This window comes from Protomyctophum parallelum, assembly GCF_964188405.1.
Source record: "Protomyctophum parallelum genome assembly, chromosome: 4".
Lineage (NCBI taxonomy): Eukaryota > Metazoa > Chordata > Actinopteri > Myctophiformes > Myctophidae > Protomyctophum > Protomyctophum parallelum.
The window spans coordinates 45,533,111-45,550,875 of NC_139700.1; the positions used below are offsets into that span (position 1 = coordinate 45,533,111).

The window sequence follows — 17,765 nt, forward strand, 5'->3', positions numbered from 1 at the left end:
GAGTGACACGTTGGTTCAGCATGGTGCTACTAGAGAGTGACACGTTGGTTCAGCATGGTGCTACTAGAGAGTGACACGTTGGTTCAGCATGGTGCTACTAGAGAGTGACACGTTGGTTCAGCATGGTGCTACTAGAGAGTGACACGTTGGTTCAGCATGGTGCTACTAGAGAGTGACACGTTGGTTCAGCATGGTGCTACTAGAGAGTGACACGTTGGTTCAGCATGGTGCTACTAGAGAGTGACACGTTGGTTCAGCATGGTGCTACTAGGGAGTGACACGTTGGTTCAGCATGGTGCTACTCAGGAGGGAGTGACACGTTGGCACGTTGTCACAACTCGAGTTGTGACACATCATGACAATAAACACAGTGTTTTGGGCCAAACAAAGAATTAGAAGTTGTTTTTATTCTTTGTAATTATTTGTTTGGTCCAAAAATTGATGTCATGTGACACACATGGGGGCGTGGTTTTGATGTCGCACGACTCCTCACCTCTGGAGGTATTAGTGAGCGGAGCATGGCAATGTGGGCGGGGTTTTGGTCGTGGTGGGTGTGGTCAACGTCTGCGTCACTGTGATTGGCTTCCTTCGTGCTGTCGCAGTCCGATGATGTCACGGCCTGCTCTTCTGCACCATGAAAACACAAAAAACACACGCAAACAACACACAAACAAACACATGTCCATGATTAACGCTAGTCTTAACACATTCTGAACGGGAACCCATTTTGGTGTTAGCATTATGTTATGCTTTAGCTATTGAAAAATAGCAGATCTACAAGCTCATAGCGCGCCACCGAGTGGCGCGCTACGAGCTTGTAGGTCTGCTATTTTTGAAAAATCGAAGAACGACTGACATTTTTAGAATCTGATCTCAGGTCAGAATGGGTTAATCAGACCAGCGTGTGTCCAGTGGAAACCTCGTATGAATCTGATCTCAGGTCAGAATGGGTTAAATCACTTTCAACCTGGTGACCCTAACCCATTATGTGCGTGTGTGTGTGTGTGTGTGTGTGTGTGTGTGTGTGTGTGTGTCATGACTATATTTGGAAATTATTCAAACTGCCTACAGAGGGTGAGTGGACGATGGACGTTGTGACAGAGCAGCCTCTGTCAGAGTAACGTACACTGTTCAACAATACACATTCATTGTATTTATGCTGTATTGTATGTTCCCACAGAAGGTGGACATTCTGCTGTGACATGTGAATCTAACATACTTGTGTTCATCTATGCAGTAATTGGGGAAGCTGCCTTGATTGCCTGAAGAGAGCTCTGATTGATTGCTTTAGGGGGAGCATCCTGGGTGTTGCTAAATGCAATGTGATTGGCTGACTGCTCAGCCAGGGGTGGAGTCAGGAGTCTATATAAAAGGGGAAATAGTTCAGTAGAGAGTAGGCTGCCATGGGTAGAGGTTGACTCCAGTACCGCTCTGTTTCAGTTATGTTGAGTTTTGTTGTTTGAGTTTCTTATTTTCTTCAGTTATTTCACCTATGTTGTCCAGGCCGGGAACATATTCAACTTTATGTCCAGTAGGCTATGTCATTTGAAATGTTTTATTACTGACAAACAGCCGGTCCACAATCCCACTTGGTAACAGACGTCACAAACGTAACATCCGGACCAGTGAGGCCAAACCTGGCACAAACTGTTCAGCGGTTATATGCCATGAGAACAGTCACACCAAATAACTTAACCTGCACACATAGGGGGCGCTACAGCAGTATTACAGCAGTGTTTATAACACTTCAAATGGCCATAACTTGGCGACAATTGCTCCTTCAATATAGGTATTTTATAGTCTTGATAGTGTCCTGAAAATCTAGCAGTTAGTAATTCTTCCTCCACTGCAGAGGTTAGTAAAAATGACACATAGAATCATCCACATGTAAACAAACGTCTTAACAAACTAAATGTGTTCAACAAATGACTTAGGCCTCACTCACACCTATACAACAATGTTGCATGGTAGATGTAAGCAAGATGTAAGTGTCATTGCCGCCCCAATGCATTTCCAATGGAAGTCACATGGTTTGATACAACATTTTCGTATGTCGTATATCTTCAAACCACGTGACTCCCATTGGAAATTAATTGCGAGCTTGCAACAGTCAACAAGTCTCATGCATCAGCTATACAACATTCTGTTGTGACAGTGTGAGTGAAGCCTAAACAAACAAACATGTAGAGAAACAAGCATGTGAACATAACCAAGCATGCAAAGCATGTAACAAACAAAACAAAGCAAATTAATATAAGCATGAACCCAAAGGTGTAAACAAATGTACCTGAGCATTGTGGTCTGTCTGGTTTCTCTATGGAGGATTCTGTGTGGCTCAGCCGCAGGTAGGGCCTCCCGCAACTGTGAACAACACAGAGACGAGTCAAATGTCTGTATTCAAAATGGTAAACGAGCTAAAGCATTGTATTGAAATATATTTCAAATACAGAAAGTAAATGTTTTGACACCTCTTCAGCCTACACCAGTGTAGGTTCTCAAAGTGTGGGTCGGGACCTCCAGGGGGGTGCCCCAAATTATTTTGAGGGGGTCAATTTACAATTTACAATTTAGGCATTTAGCAGACACTCTTAATCCAGAGCGATTTACATTAAGCAAAAACAAAAGCATGGCATACATCACATATATAAAAAGTAGTTAAAAGTAGTAAAATACTATCTAAGTCTACATAAAGTGCTACCGTATCTAAGGGGCTAGGCTAGGGCAAGTGCTACGGGCCATGGTGGAGTCTGAAGAGGTGGGTTTTCAGACTATGGCGGAAGATTGGGAGTGAGGCTGCAGTTCTGACTGTGATGGGAAGTGCATTCCATATAGTTTTGGAGCCAGAAGGGAGAAGAGATTGGGACGTGTGGAGCGTTGTCCCGGCGTTTTTAGTGAAGCTACCCATGCGTTGGATGATTTGAGTGCGAGGGAGGGTTTGTATATAGGGTTCGATCATACTTGTGAGATATGGAGGAGCCATGCCTTTGGTTGCTTTGAATGCCAGCATCAGAGTTTTGTATTCTGTGCGGGCAGCGACCGGGAGCCAATGGAGGGAGCGGAGAAGGGGGGAGACGTGTGGTGTTGGACAACACCAAGGTTCCTGGCTGTCAAAAGATGATTTGCTTCGTGTGAAAAAAGGCTCTTATAAATTGACCTAGATTGGTCAATTTATAAGAGCCTTTTTTGGTAAAGAAAAGGGAGAGGGGGAAATCTTTAGTTTTTGTCCTCTAGGGCAGAGGTTCCCAACCACCGGTATGCGGACCGGTGCCGGTCCGCGGGACACGTGCCACTGGTACGCGAGGAGGGGAATTCCCAAGTTTTCCCGTCGTATAAAAATCCATTTGAAAACACGACTGAGAAAAGAGAGAGAGGAAAAACACGTCCGTTGTGTGTTAGAGCGCGACGCTCACAATCACCCATTGGAATGTAAACGCTTGCCTTTCGGGCTGCCTTCTGATTGTATACGACGACACGTCAAACGACGGTGAAAAAGTTTAATGAAAATACAAAGGATTCGTAGGCGGACGCGTCACTGAAACCAAACACGACGCGGTGACGGTACAGGATTATCATTTCATGTCATAAAACGAAAAGATGATGTTACCCTGGTGAAGTAATGCCTGCCGTGTCACTCTGCATGTTTAACCCATTCTGACCTGAGATCAGATTCATACGAGGTTTCCACTGGACACCACACTGGTCTGATTAACCCATTCTGACCTGAGATCAGATTCTAAAAATGTCAGTCGTTCTTTGATTTTTCAAAAATAGCAGACCTACAAGCTCGTAGCGCGCCACTCGGTGGCGCGATATGAGCTTGTAGATCTGCTATTTTTCAATAGCTAAAGCATAACACAGCTACAACAAGGTATCAATAAGTGGACAACGTAGAAGCATACACACAAAAATAGAGTATGCAAAAAGGAAAATTAATGCAATTAAACTGCAAAGCCGTTATGTTTCATGACGTTTTGGTTGCAACTTGGAATAGGCCTATATGGCCTATACAAGTTTAAAGGGATAGGATGGACATTATAGCGATAATAGCGTATTCGTCCGACTGTGTGTGTGTGTGTGTGTGTGTGTGTGTGTTGTATATGTGAGAGAGAGAGAGAGAGAGAGAGAGAGAGAGAGAGAGAGATTACTGAACAGCGGACTGTTTCGTCCTCTCGCTCCTCCGTCTTTCTGTGACTAAATAACCGCTCTATGTGCAAACTCCTCGGCGCGCCTCGGGTGAGCGCCTTGGAGTTGGAGCGCCTTGGAAATGGTGCCGTGTCATTAGTCAGAAGGTTCATTGTTCCGAAATTACTATCCCTATCTCTAACCCTAACCTAAACCTAACCGCAAGCACGGGAGCAAACCTAAACCTAACCGCAAGCACGGGAGCAGTGCATGTTCAGACTAACGGGACTTCGAATCTATGGGAAGGTCCCCTTGGAAATGAGCATGCTCAGAAAGACCAGAATGAACTTACATCCGAAGCAGTGTATACACGAGTCCAATTTTCCCTCAATCGCATTGAACATCGGAGTAATCCGGCCAGTGGCATCGGAATGGTTTTTAAATCGCATGGAGCGTTTTCATTCGGATTTAAGTTTCTGTAGGTGTTTACATAACAACGTTTAATAGGATTTAACTTCTATTCGGAATGAAAAGGGGATTTAACTGTTCATGTAAACGTATAGCCATTGTCAAGTGACCTTATTCATGTTGTTATGTGGCTGACCTGTTGCTGACCAAAAAAAAACACGGTAAAATAGCTACATGTAAACAAACACAGTAAGATATATGTCGGATGATGATGTTTCTAAAACCTGTCGTTTCTGTAAAGAAACTGTATTCATCATAATTATACATATTTTTGAGTGGCCGTGGCTAGAGATTAAACTACGTGTTTAAGGCAGTGGTGCCAGCCATACTGAATGGTGTGTAGAGTAGTAGTATTAAAAAATGCACATACTCAAGTAAAGTAAAACCACATTACTACCAAAGGGAGACTCAAAGCCAGTACCTGGACTTTCATTTAAAGCAAAATGTTTCGGCCAAGACCACAGATTGTAATGTACTTTTACTGTTCCACCGTCAAATTATCAAGGTAATGTATGTGAAAATACACACCTGCTAACCATTACGCACGCACGCACGCATGCACGCACGCACTCATGCACGCACATCATCTCCTTCTTCCAGATGCTGGTTTCTAGAACATTTAGCAAGCTATTTTAATTGGAACCACCAGAGAACTAGGGAACCAAACCGTGCACAACACCTACACACCAGATAACTTGGGAACCAAACCGTGCACAACACCTACACACCAGATAACTTGGGAACCAAACCATGCACAACACCTACACACCAGATAACTTGGGAACCAAACCATGCACAACACCTACACACCACAGAACACAGGAACCAAACCGTGCACAACACCTACATGGCAGAAAACACAGGAACCAAACTGTGCACAACACCTACATGGCAGAAAACACAGGAACCAAACCGTGCACAACACCTACATGGCAGAAAACACAGGAACCAAACCGTGCACAACACCTATACACCACAGAACACAGGAACCAAACTGTGCACAACACCTACATGGCAGAAAACACAGGAACCAAACCGTGCACAACACCTACATGGCAGAAAACACAGGAACCAAACCGTGCACAACACCTACATGGCAGAAAACACGGGAACCAAACAGTGCACAACAGTAACACCTACATGGCAGAAAACACAGGAACCAAACCGTGCACAACACCTACATGGCAGAAAACACAGGAACCAAACCGTGCACAACACCTACATGGCAGAAAACACAGGAACCAAACCGTGCACAACACCTACATGGCAGAAAACACGGGAACCAAACAGTGCACAACAGTAACACCTACATGGCAGAAAACACAGGAACCAAACCGTGCACAACACCTATGGCAGAAAACACAGGAACCAAACCGTGCACAACACCTACATGGCAGAAAACACAGGAACCAAACCGTGCACAACACCTACATGGCAGAAAACACGGGAACCAAACAGTGCACAACAGTAACACCTACATGGCAGAAAACACAGGAACCAAACCGTGCACAACACCTACATGGCAGAAAACACAGGAACCAAACCGTGCACAACACCTACATGGCAGAAAACACAGGAACCAAACCGTGCACAACACCTACATGGCAGAAAACACGGGAACCAAACAGTGCACAACAGTAACACCTACATGGCAGAAAACACAGGAACCAAACCGTGCACAACACCTATGGCAGAAAACACAAGGAAGCTCTTGGCCCAATCCCAATCCACTCCCTTGCTGACTCAATGAGCCCTCACTGACTTAGCTGCGCGTTCATGTGAAGTCTGCGAGGGCTTGAGGGATGTCCCATTCGAAATCGGTAAGTCAGTGAGGGCTCAGCCCCGCCCCTTTATGTGCCCTTTGCCAAAGTCAGTGTCGATGCTGACTTTGGGCTGACTTTAGCAAAGAAATTACCCACAGTTCATAGCGTTACCAGTGGAATGAGGGGGATCCTCCGAACGTCAATCATTTAATTATGCAAATTAGTTATGTATCGCGATTAGAATGTCAACAAACACAATAGTGCTTTCTCACTGTTCTCAAAAGGAGACGGAATGGAAGGATATAGGCTATATATTTAATAGCAATAATAATAATAAGGGAAACATGATGAGAAATGACAAAAGTAGCAAAGTAAAATAATATGGAAATGAAATGTATAATGAATAGTATTATATATTAATATTACAACTCATATCACACAGGAAAGTGTATTTATTAAACTAAAACACTAAAATCAACAACTAAAATCGTCCGATTGCCGATTAATCTCCGATCACTAAAATTAATAAATTGACCCAAAAGTGACAACAAAACAAAGGAAGTGAGTGTTGATCAAATGGAATGAATATTCGGGTAGAGCATCGACTATTTCTCGCTTCAAATGTTTTCAAAAACATCCTGGAAAGCATGTGATTTAGTTAAGTGACATTGTGTGTTAGTTGACATGGCTGTCATGTTGTTTAGTTAAGTGACATTGTGTGTTAGTTTACATGGCTGTCATGTTGTTTAGTTAAGTGACATTGTGTGTTAGTTGACATGGCTGTCATGTTGTTTAGTTAAATGACATTGTGTGTTAGTTTACATGGCTGTCATGTTGTTTAGTTAAATGACATTGTGTGTTAGTTTACATGGCTGTCATGTTGTTTAGTTAAGTGACATTGTGTGTTAGTTGACATGGCTGTCATGTTGTTTAGTTAAGTGACATTGTGTGTTAGTTTACATGGCTGTCATGTTGTTTAGTTAAGTGACATTGTGTGTTAGTTGACATGGCTGTCATGTTGTTTAGTTAAATGACATTGTGTGTTAGTTTACATGGCTGTCATGTTGTTTAGTTAAATGACATTGTGTGTTAGTTTACATGGCTGTCATGTTGTTTAGTTAAATGACATTGTGTGTTAGTTTACATGGCTGTCATGTTGTTTAGTTAAATGACATTGTGTGTTAGTTTACATGGCTGTCATGTTGTTTAGTTAAATGACATAGTGTGTTAGTTTACATGGCTGTCATGTTGTTTAGTTAAGTGACATTGTGTGTTAGTTTACATGGCTGTCATGTTGTTTAGTTAAATGACATTGTGTGTTAGTTTACATGGCTGTCATGTTGTTTAGTTAAGTGACATTGTGTGTTAGTTTACATGGCTGTCATGTTGTTTAGTTAAGTGACATTGTCTGTTAGTTTACATGGCTGTCATGTTGTTTAGTTAAGTGACATTGTGTGTTAGTTTACATGGCTGTCATGTTGTTTAGTTAAATTACATTGTGTGTTTGTTTACATGGCTGTCATGTTGTTTAGTTAAATGACATTGTGTGTTAGTTTACATGGCTGTCATGTTGTTTAGTTAAATGACATTGTCTGTTAGTTTACATGGCTGTCATGTTGTTTAGTTAAGTGACATTGTGTGTTAGTTTACATGGCTGTCATGTTGTTTAGTTAAATGACATTGTGTGTTAGTTTACATGGCTGTCATGTTGTTTAGTTAAGTGACATTGTGTGTTAGTTTACATGGCTGTCATGTTGTTTAGTTAAGTGACATTGTGTGTTTGTTTACACGGCTGTCATGTTGTTTAGTTAAATGACATTGTGTCTTAGTTTACATGGCTGTCATGTTGTTTAGTTAAATGACATTGTGTGTTAGTTTACATGGCTGTCATGTTGTTTAGTTAAGTGACATTGTGTGTTAGTTTACATGGCTGTCATGTTGTTTAGTTAAATGACATTGTGTGTTAGTTTACACGGCTGTCATGTTGTTTAGTTAAATGACATTGTGTGTTAGTTTACATGGCTGTCATGTTGTTTAGTTAAATGACATTGTGTGTTAGTTTACATGGCTGTCATGTTGTTTAGTTAAATGACATTGTGTGTTAGTTTACATGGCTGTCATGTTGTTTAGTTAAGTGACATTGTGTGTTAGTTTACATGGCTGTCATGTTGTTTAGTTAAATGACATTGTGTGTTAGTTTACATGGCTGTCATGTTGTTTAGTTAAATGACATTGTGTGTTAGTTTACATGGCTGTCATGTTGTTTAGTTAAGTGACATTGTGTGTTAGTTTACATGGCTGTCATGTTGTTTAGTTAAGTGACATTGTCTGTTAGTTTACATGGCTGTCATGTTGTTTAGTTAAGTGACATTGTGTGTTAGTTTACATGGCTGTCATGTTGTTTAGTTAAATTACATTGTGTGTTTGTTTACATGGCTGTCATGTTGTTTAGTTAAATGACATTGTGTGTTAGTTTACATGGCTGTCATGTTGTTTAGTTAAATGACATTGTCTGTTAGTTTACATGGCTGTCATGTTGTTTAGTTAAGTGACATTGTGTGTTAGTTTACATGGCTGTCATGTTGTTTAGTTAAATGACATTGTGTGTTAGTTTACATGGCTGTCATGTTGTTTAGTTAAGTGACATTGTGTGTTAGTTTACATGGCTGTCATGTTGTTTAGTTAAGTGACATTGTGTGTTTGTTTACACGGCTGTCATGTTGTTTAGTTAAATGACATTGTGTCTTAGTTTACATGGCTGTCATGTTGTTTAGTTAAATGACATTGTGTGTTAGTTTACATGGCTGTCATGTTGTTTAGTTAAGTGACATTGTGTGTTAGTTTACATGGCTGTCATGTTGTTTAGTTAAATGACATTGTGTGTTAGTTTACACGGCTGTCATGTTGTTTAGTTAAATGACATTGTGTGTTAGTTTACATGGCTGTCATGTTGTTTAGTTAAATGACATTGTGTGTTAGTTTACATGGCTGTCATGTTGTTTAGTTAAATGACATTGTGTGTTAGTTTACATGGCTGTCATGTTGTTTAGTTAAATGACATTGTGTGTTAGTTTACATGGCTGTCATGTTGTTTAGTTAAATGACATTGTGTGTTAGTTTACATGGCTGTCATGTTGTTTAGTTAAATGACATTGTGTGTTAGTTTACATGGCTGTCATGTTGTTTAGTTAAGTGACATTGTGTGTTAGTTTACATGGCTGTCATGTTGTTTAGTTAAATGACATTGTGTGTTAGTTTACATGGCTGTCATGTTGTTTAGTTAAATGACATTGTGTGTTAGTTTACATGGCTGTCATGTTGTTTAGTTAAATGACATTGTGTGTTAGTTTACATGGCTGTCATGTTGTTTAGTTAAGTGACATTGTGTGTTAGTTTACATGGCTGTCATGTTGTTTAGTTAAATGACATTGTGTGTTAGTTTACATGGCTGTCATGTTGTTTAGTTAAATGACATTGTGTGTTAGTTTACATGGCTGTCATGTTGTTTAGTTAAGTGACATTGTGTGTTAGTTTACATGGCTGTCATGTTGTTTAGTTAAGTGACATTGTGTGTTAGTTTACATGGCTGTCATGTTGTTTAGTTAAATGACATTGTGTTAGTTTACATGGCTGTTATGTTGTTTAGTTAAATGACATTGTGTGTTAGTTTACATGGCTGTTATGTTGTTTAGTTAAATTACATTGTGTGTTTGTTTACATGGCTGTTATGTTGTTTAGTTAAATGACATTGTGTGTTAGTTTACATGGCTGTCATGTTGTTTAGTTAAATGGCATTGTGTGTTTGTTTACATGGCTGTCATGTTGTTTAGTTAAATGACATTGTGTGTTAGTTTACATGGCTGTCATGTTGTTTAGTTAAATGGCATTGTGTGTTTGTTTACATGGCTGTCATGTTGTTTAGTTAAGTGACATTGTGTGTTTGTTTACATGGCTGTCATGTTGTTTAGTTAAGTGACATTGTGTGTTAGTTTACATGGCTGTCATGTTGTTTAGTTAAATGGCATTGTGTGTTTGTTTACATGGCTGTCATGTTGTTTAGTTAAATGACATTGTGTGTTAGTTTACATGGCTGTCATGTTGTTTAGTTAAATGACATTGTGTGTTAGTTTACATGGCTGTCATGTTGTTTAGTTAAGTGACATTGAGTGTTAGTTTACATGGCTGTCATGTTGTTTAGTTAAGTGACATTGAGTGTTAGTTTACATGGCTGTCATGTTGTTTAGTTAAGTGACATTGAGTGTTAGTTTACATGGCTGTCATGTTGTTTAGTTAAATGACATTGTGTGTTTGTTTACATGGCTGTCATGTTGTTTAGTTAAATGACATTGTGTGTTAGTTTACATGGCTGTCATGTTGTTTAGTTAAATGACATTGTGTGTTTGTTTACATGGCTGTCATGTTGTTTAGTTAAGTGACATTGTGTGTTTGTTTACATGGCTGTCATGTTGTTTAGTTAAATGACATTGTGTGTTAGTTTACATGGCTGTCATGTTGTTTAGTTAAGTGACATTGTGTGTTAGTTTACATGGCTGTCATGTTGTTTAGTTAAATGACATTGTGTGTTAGTTTACATGGCTGTCATGTTGTTTAGTTAAATGACATTGTGTGTTTGTTTACATGGCTGTCATGTTGTTTAGTTAAGTGACATTGTGTGTTAGTTTACATGGCTGTCATGTTGTTTAGTTAAATGACATTGTGTGTTTGTTTACATGGCTGTCATGTTGTTTAGTTAAGTGACATTGTGTGTTAGTTTACATGGCTGTCATGTTGTTTAGTTAAATGACATTGTGTGTTAGTTTACATGGCTGTCATGTTGTTTAGTTAAGTGACATTGTGTGTTTGTTTACATGGCTGTCATGTTGTTTAGTTAAATGACATTGTGTGTTTGTTTACATGGCTGTCATGTTGTTTAGTTAAATGACATTGTGTGTTAGTTTACATGGCTGTCATGTTGTTTAGTTAAGTGACATTGTGTGTTTGTTTACATGGCTGTCATGTTGGGTATACAATACAGCATAAAATCCAAGGAGCCCAGCGGCTGCAGCCAAGGTGCTCCGAGCCTTTTGATTAGGCAGTGGTCTGTTATAGAGCGGAGTGAGTGGTCCATTACCCAGAAATAACACACCGCTGAATTTGGCGATTGAATCAGAATCAAGCATTGAACCAAGCGTGTAATATAGCCCAATAAAGCTCAGCATCATGACCACTGTTACACACCTTTCTGAGATGGATAAGTAAACCTCTTTGCAGGCCACTGCAGTGTTTAGGTACGTTTATAGGGCTGCAAAAACACAATATAGTTTTTGCAAAGAAGAAGAATTCCTTGCATGAGTTCAAGTCCGTTGCTCTCCCCTTGTCCCCCATATATGGGGACTAGGTTGGCGGAGGGTGTGTAGAGCCCAGGATCACATTAGATAATTGACACACGGGTCAGAATTTCGACCATTTAGCCCATACATGATATAACCCATAGTTTTCTGCTACTCTTGATACTTTCGTGTGATGTATATATTTTTATTTTTATTATCTTATGTTTATTATTAAGTTAAATGACAAATGTAGACGTAATAAGCCTAGGCTTCAGTCTGTACCTAAGAATGTTATTCTTTTAAGAAAAAAAAAACAACTAATAAACAAACACGTCGCTGTATTGTGGTCAAGTAGGGCAGGGTCTTTCAACTGATTGTGAACCAGGAGGGACCACCACCCTGACTAATGGACCACTCTTGTGTAGGGTGGGGATATTGGCTAAGATTAGTTATTTTTGGGGGCTAAAACCCACTGTTTCTCTCAACCAATAGTCCACGGACTGTATACAGTCCATGATATAATGACACATGGACCCCCCCCCCACCCAGAAGCAAAGATTTGAGTTAAAAACGTGCGCTCTGAAAGAATATATTCAAAGATTTGCGCCACATTTTAACGATTTTTCATAAAATAGCAGACCTACAAACTCATAGAGTGCCGCGCTACGAGCTTGTAAATCTGCTATTTTTCAATAGCTAAAGTATAATATAATGCTTAAAACACCAAAAGGGGTTCCCGCACAGAATGGGTTATTATTGCAAAATCTAAAACGGCAGGGATGCCTGCCCGCACTGAATGGTTTAAGGCCGCGCCTCGACTCTGGGGGCGGGGTTTACCTGCATGTGGGCGAGTCATGGAAGGGCTTGATGCTGTGGCTGCGCTGGCGGCCGCGGACCGGACCGGATTCGTTGGGTACCGGACCGGGCTCCATGGTGGGCAGACCCGTGGCTGAGGTGGTGGTTGTCCATGACGACGAGATACGCCTGAGAAGACCCGGATGCAGACTCCGCCTAAGACGCTGCACACATGCACACATGCACGCAACACACACACACACACACACACACACACACACACACACACACACTTGTGTCATTATTCTTGTGAGGACATCAACATTTTAAGTCAGTGCTTTTATTTTATTTTTATTTTCTTGCATTTATATGGAGACAGATATTATCTTGTCCAGACGAGATCATTTATTTTTCTTGCCATGGCCACTCTGGGTCTCCGTACATTTTACCCCTTTTTCTCCCCCAAATATCTTAAATAAATTATTATTGGCCTTTTTATTTATTTTTATATTCAATCTGTGGACATCTGTCAATCCACAGCCCACACCACAAAAGCCACCTTTGGAAGGCTGTTGTGTGTTTTTTTTTTCTGGTTTTACGCTAGATGGAGCTCTTGGCTAACCTATGAGTTGACTCCCAGTGAAACAATATGTAGCAGGAAATCACATGATCGCATTAAAACATAAACAGACACAGTTCACTTCCATAACATTGGATTTTTGGAAATGTATCTCGTCTCGTTGTTTTTTTTTTCTCTACATTTTTGGCCAGCCATGCAAATGTCCAACTAGGGAACCCCAAACTAACAGCTGCAGCCCTCGGAGAGAGACAGACACAGGCAAAACTGGATGCTCTGCCCACAATGCTTTTCCAATGGCAGTCACATGGTTTGACCAAACAATTTATGTTTGATTGCTGATTGCTGGTGGTGTTCTGCCCCTCCCACCCCATCAAACAGAAATGTTCGCTCACCTTGTGCACGGAGCTCCAGTCTCCTCCTCCTCCTCTCGTCCACTCACCTTGTGCACGGAGCTCCAGTCTCCGCCTCCTCCTCTCGTCCACTCACCTTGTGCACGGAGCTCCAGTCTCCGCCTCCTCCTTTTGTCCACTCACCTTGTGCACGGAGCTCCTGTCTCCGCCTCCTCCTCTCGTCCACTCACCTTGTGCACGGAGCTCCAGTCTCCACCTCCTCCTCTCGTCCACTCACCTTGTGCACAGAGCTCCTGTCTCCGCCTCCTCCTCTCTCGGAGGGCGTGGCCTCCTCGCCGTCGGAGGAGTAGGCGTGCTGCGGCTCGCCCAGGTGCAGCAGGGGAGCGAGGAGGCGCGCGCGGTGCAGCGGCTGGAAGCTGAGCTGCGTGCTCAGCAGCTTGCTGACGGCGCGCAGCGTCGCCCCCGTGTGGGCGGGCAGGGAAGGGTCCGCCAGGAGGTCCGTGACCAGGCCGTGAGCCTCGCCCATCACCGAGATGTCCACCAGCACGCTGGTGCCTGAGGACTGCGCGCACGCAACGCACACACACACACACACACACACACGCATGCATACACACACACACACAAACACACACAGAGACACTTGTATTCTTATAATTGCGCAGGACATAAATATTTTAAGTGAGCGATTTTATGAACGACATTTTTGATCCATTTCGCCATTTTTAACCAATGCAGATATATATACGAGCTCACAGTGTTGTGAGCTTGTAGATCAGCTATTTTCCAGTGCATGACACTGGCAAGTATAAATCATGTTTTACTCTAATTCCATCCTCTCTAAACCTAACCTCTAAATGTTCTAATCCTGACCCAAACCTGAATCTTTCTCTAATTGTCAACCTATCTTTAAAAAAAAGAATATGTTCAAAATTCAACTTCATTCAACTTCATCAAATTCAACCATAAATCAACCAGTTGTCTTGTGAGGACCAGGGAACGACATTTATAGTAATACACGCACGCATGCACGCGCACATACAGTACACACACACACACACACACACACCACAGGCTATTCTATCCTTATAAGGTTGTTAGCGACACTAGCAGACAGACGTGCTAACGACGACTGCACATCACAAAGTGTTGTAAACATTTAGACGTTTGCAGCTCTCAGAGTCGTAAAGCAACGTTCTACACACGTCAGCCGGGACATTACGACACATGCTTAAAGTATGGAGATACAAGGTGTCTGTCTATAGCCGACAGCGGGGTTATGTTTTTATATCCATTATCCATGTTTTGGACTCATATTTTGGATAAAAGAGCAACATATTGAACGTAATAACATTGAACTCAGAAGCAGTATTTACACTATATTATTGTTCTTCTTTCTTCTTTTAATTAAGCTGTAGTCTCTGTCAGATGTTTGGAAACCTTGTACTGTATGTTCAAAACTGTCACTGTTCAGGGAGGAAAGAAAAACAATTCCAATGGATCCTAAGTAGTCATTATTTAGTCACAACTCGTATTAATACTTTTTCATTGTTTACATATTCACAAAACACACATTCACACGCACACACGCGCACGCACACGCACACGCACACGCACACGCACACGCACACGCACACACACACACACACACACGTCACACACACACACACACACACACACACACACACACACACACACACACACACACACACACACACACACGTCTCACACACACACACACACACACACACACACACACACACACACACACACACACACACACACACACACACACACACACAGTGCTACATAAACAAACAGTATTTCTCCACAATGATTTTCTATGCACATTTCTGTGGAATGACTGTTTGGAGGGAATGTCAGAGCCTATCACTCTGAAAACACAGCCGATGTGTGTGCCTGCACGCGCGCGTGTGTGTCTGTGTGTCTGTGTGTGCACGCATGTATGTCTGTCTGTCTGTGCGTGCGTGCGTTAAAAAACAAGTAAAACTATTAAAAAACATCAATTAAACATTAAAAACAAACAAAAAACAACAATTTAACAATTAAAACAGTTAAGTGACAATCTTTTAGAAATACACTTTTCGCCCATTCAAAATGTAAATGTACAAAAGTGTTCACATTGAAATAGACTGAAGTGCTTAAGACTTAAGACTCGTTTTGCAGGACGTCCCATTTCTCAAGTTGTCCAAAAGTATAAAAATGCTTTGAAAATAGCAGATCTAAGAAGCTCACAAAGTGAAATGTCGTGAGCTGGTAGCCAAATATAGTTAGCGCTTATGTGGTTAATACATGTTTTGTAAAAAGAAAATAATTCTACAAAGTAACTAGTAGCAACTCAAGTTTTCAAATAAATGTAGTGGATTAAATAGTAAAATATTAGCCCCAGATCATGTGGAGATTAAATAGTAAAATATTAGCCCCAGATCATGTGGAGCAGAAGTATTGGAATGTGGAAACACTCCAGTAAAGTAGAAATTCCTCAAAAGTGCACTTTATTACATTAGAGTAAATGTACTCTCTCCACCACAGTAAGGGCCAGACAAGTATCGTTTTGACCATCAGCCATTAGAGTCCAAACTGCTGTGCGCGTGCGTGCGTGCGTGCGTGCGTGCGTGCATTCTGGCTGTGCTCTCCCTCTGGTTTAAACATGTATCTCATCTCCTCAGATGATCCTTCTGGGAGCTACAAGATCTCAACCAAAAACCTTTCGTCCTCTGAAAGATCAAGTTGTAAAGATATTATGTAAACTATCGTGTGCTTATATAAGTGTGTCTCTGCCAAAACAACGGAGCCACAACAGTTTTGTTCTTTGTTTGACAGCTAAAGCGAAAGTCATTAACCCACTAAGACCCGAGTCGGTTCCTACAAAATGGCTTCTAAATCAGTTTTCTGGAGAAAACAAACGTATGTTGCTGTATCAGTGTGGTGCATAAACGTTTTCATGTCGAGGACCCCCAAAACATATATGTATTTGGCCGTCGAGCCATATCTTGTTCCAAGGAACAGAAGCAAAGGTTTGAGTTAATCAAAAGATTTTCAATCTAGTATAAAATAGTATAAAAGAATGGTTAAAGTGATTCAAATCTAAAATGACACCAATGCATTGATATGCATGCCTTGGACCCATGGAGAAAGCCTAGCAAATTATTTGGCTAGTTTATGTTTTCTGGCCTAATGATAATGACAATCTACAAACTAAGCAATCTATTAACTCAAGTTTTCAGATAATTGTAGTGGAGTAAAAAGTACAATATTTGCCACTCGGATGTAGTGGAGTAGAAATACAAAATATTTACCAAAAATCGACATACTCAAGTAAAGTAAAAAAAAATATATATAGTCAAAGTCGTACGATTTGTCACACACGTTACCACAGTGAAATTTGTTCTCCACATTTAACCCATCTCTTGGAGCGGTGAGCCGCAGCCAAGGAGAGGTGAGCTGCAGCCGTGCCGCGCTCAGGAATCATTTGATCAGTAGATTTGACCCCCCCAATCCAACCCCTTGATGCTGAGTGCCAAGCAGGGAGGCATTGGGTCCCATTTTCACAGTCTTCTGAATGTCCCGGCCCGGGATCGAACCCCGACGTTGCAGATTCAGGGCGGACACTCTAACCACAAGGACACTGACTGGTACTGGTATACTGGTATATACTGCACAATTATACTTATTTGAAGTACTCAAGTGCACATACTTATAGTTACTGCACACCGAAAAGTATTAACAAAGGCCTCGTGACTAAATAATAACTACATTTTGAACCATTGGAACACATGGTTATTTATGTATTTTTTAATCTCTTGGAAAGCAACAGTTTTGGATGGAAACACAAGGTTTCCTCCCAGCAGAGCCTATGTTTATTTACCTTCGAGATAAAGGATGGATTTTGGCTTCAACAACGGAACACACATTGTTCTTGTCTAACGAGGTTAATTAATTGTGATAATTGATGCTTATTATTAATGTGCCGTTCCTGACGGAATTAACCCATTCCCGACGGGAACCCCATTTGGTGTTTTAAGCATTATGTTATACTTTAGATATTGAAAAATAGCAGGTCTATACTTTTTGCGACAATATGTCACATTTACTATGAAAACCTGCATCTCCCGTCCGTCAGTTAGCTACTTAGTTATTCACCCCATGCCTCCATATATGGTCACGCCTCGTGACATCACGTCTCGTGACATATGTATATGGCCATCTCGATATATGAAGATCACGACACCGACCTCATCCCCAACCTTGGATAACCATACCATGGAGAAGACTGGATCATCACTTAGATCTGCATGTTAATGGTACCGAACCAGCAACTCTACATCTGACCTCA

At 41.2% G+C, this 17,765-nt stretch overlaps 1 protein-coding gene across 2 annotated transcripts in view; it reads right to left on the reverse strand.

Moving 5' to 3' along the window:
- The window catches only part of LOC310856953 (cGMP-inhibited 3',5'-cyclic phosphodiesterase 3A-like), a 69,755-nt gene that overhangs the window by 15,013 nt on the left and 36,977 nt on the right, over positions 1 to 17,765 (reverse strand). Inside the window, exons 2-6 of one of the 2 annotated variants that reach the window (XM_083762538.1) lie at positions 13,712 to 13,970; positions 13,592 to 13,620; positions 12,521 to 12,702; positions 2,288 to 2,361; positions 494 to 627 (exon numbers count right to left, since the gene is read on the reverse strand). In XM_083762538.1, coding sequence (XP_083618664.1) covers positions 494 to 627; positions 2,288 to 2,361; positions 12,521 to 12,702; positions 13,592 to 13,620; positions 13,712 to 13,970 — 678 coding nt within the window. Of the gene's footprint in view, positions 1 to 493; positions 628 to 2,287; positions 2,362 to 12,520; positions 12,703 to 13,591; positions 13,621 to 13,685; positions 13,971 to 17,765 lie in introns of both variants that reach the window. The other variant, XM_083762539.1, reaches the window with a different exon arrangement.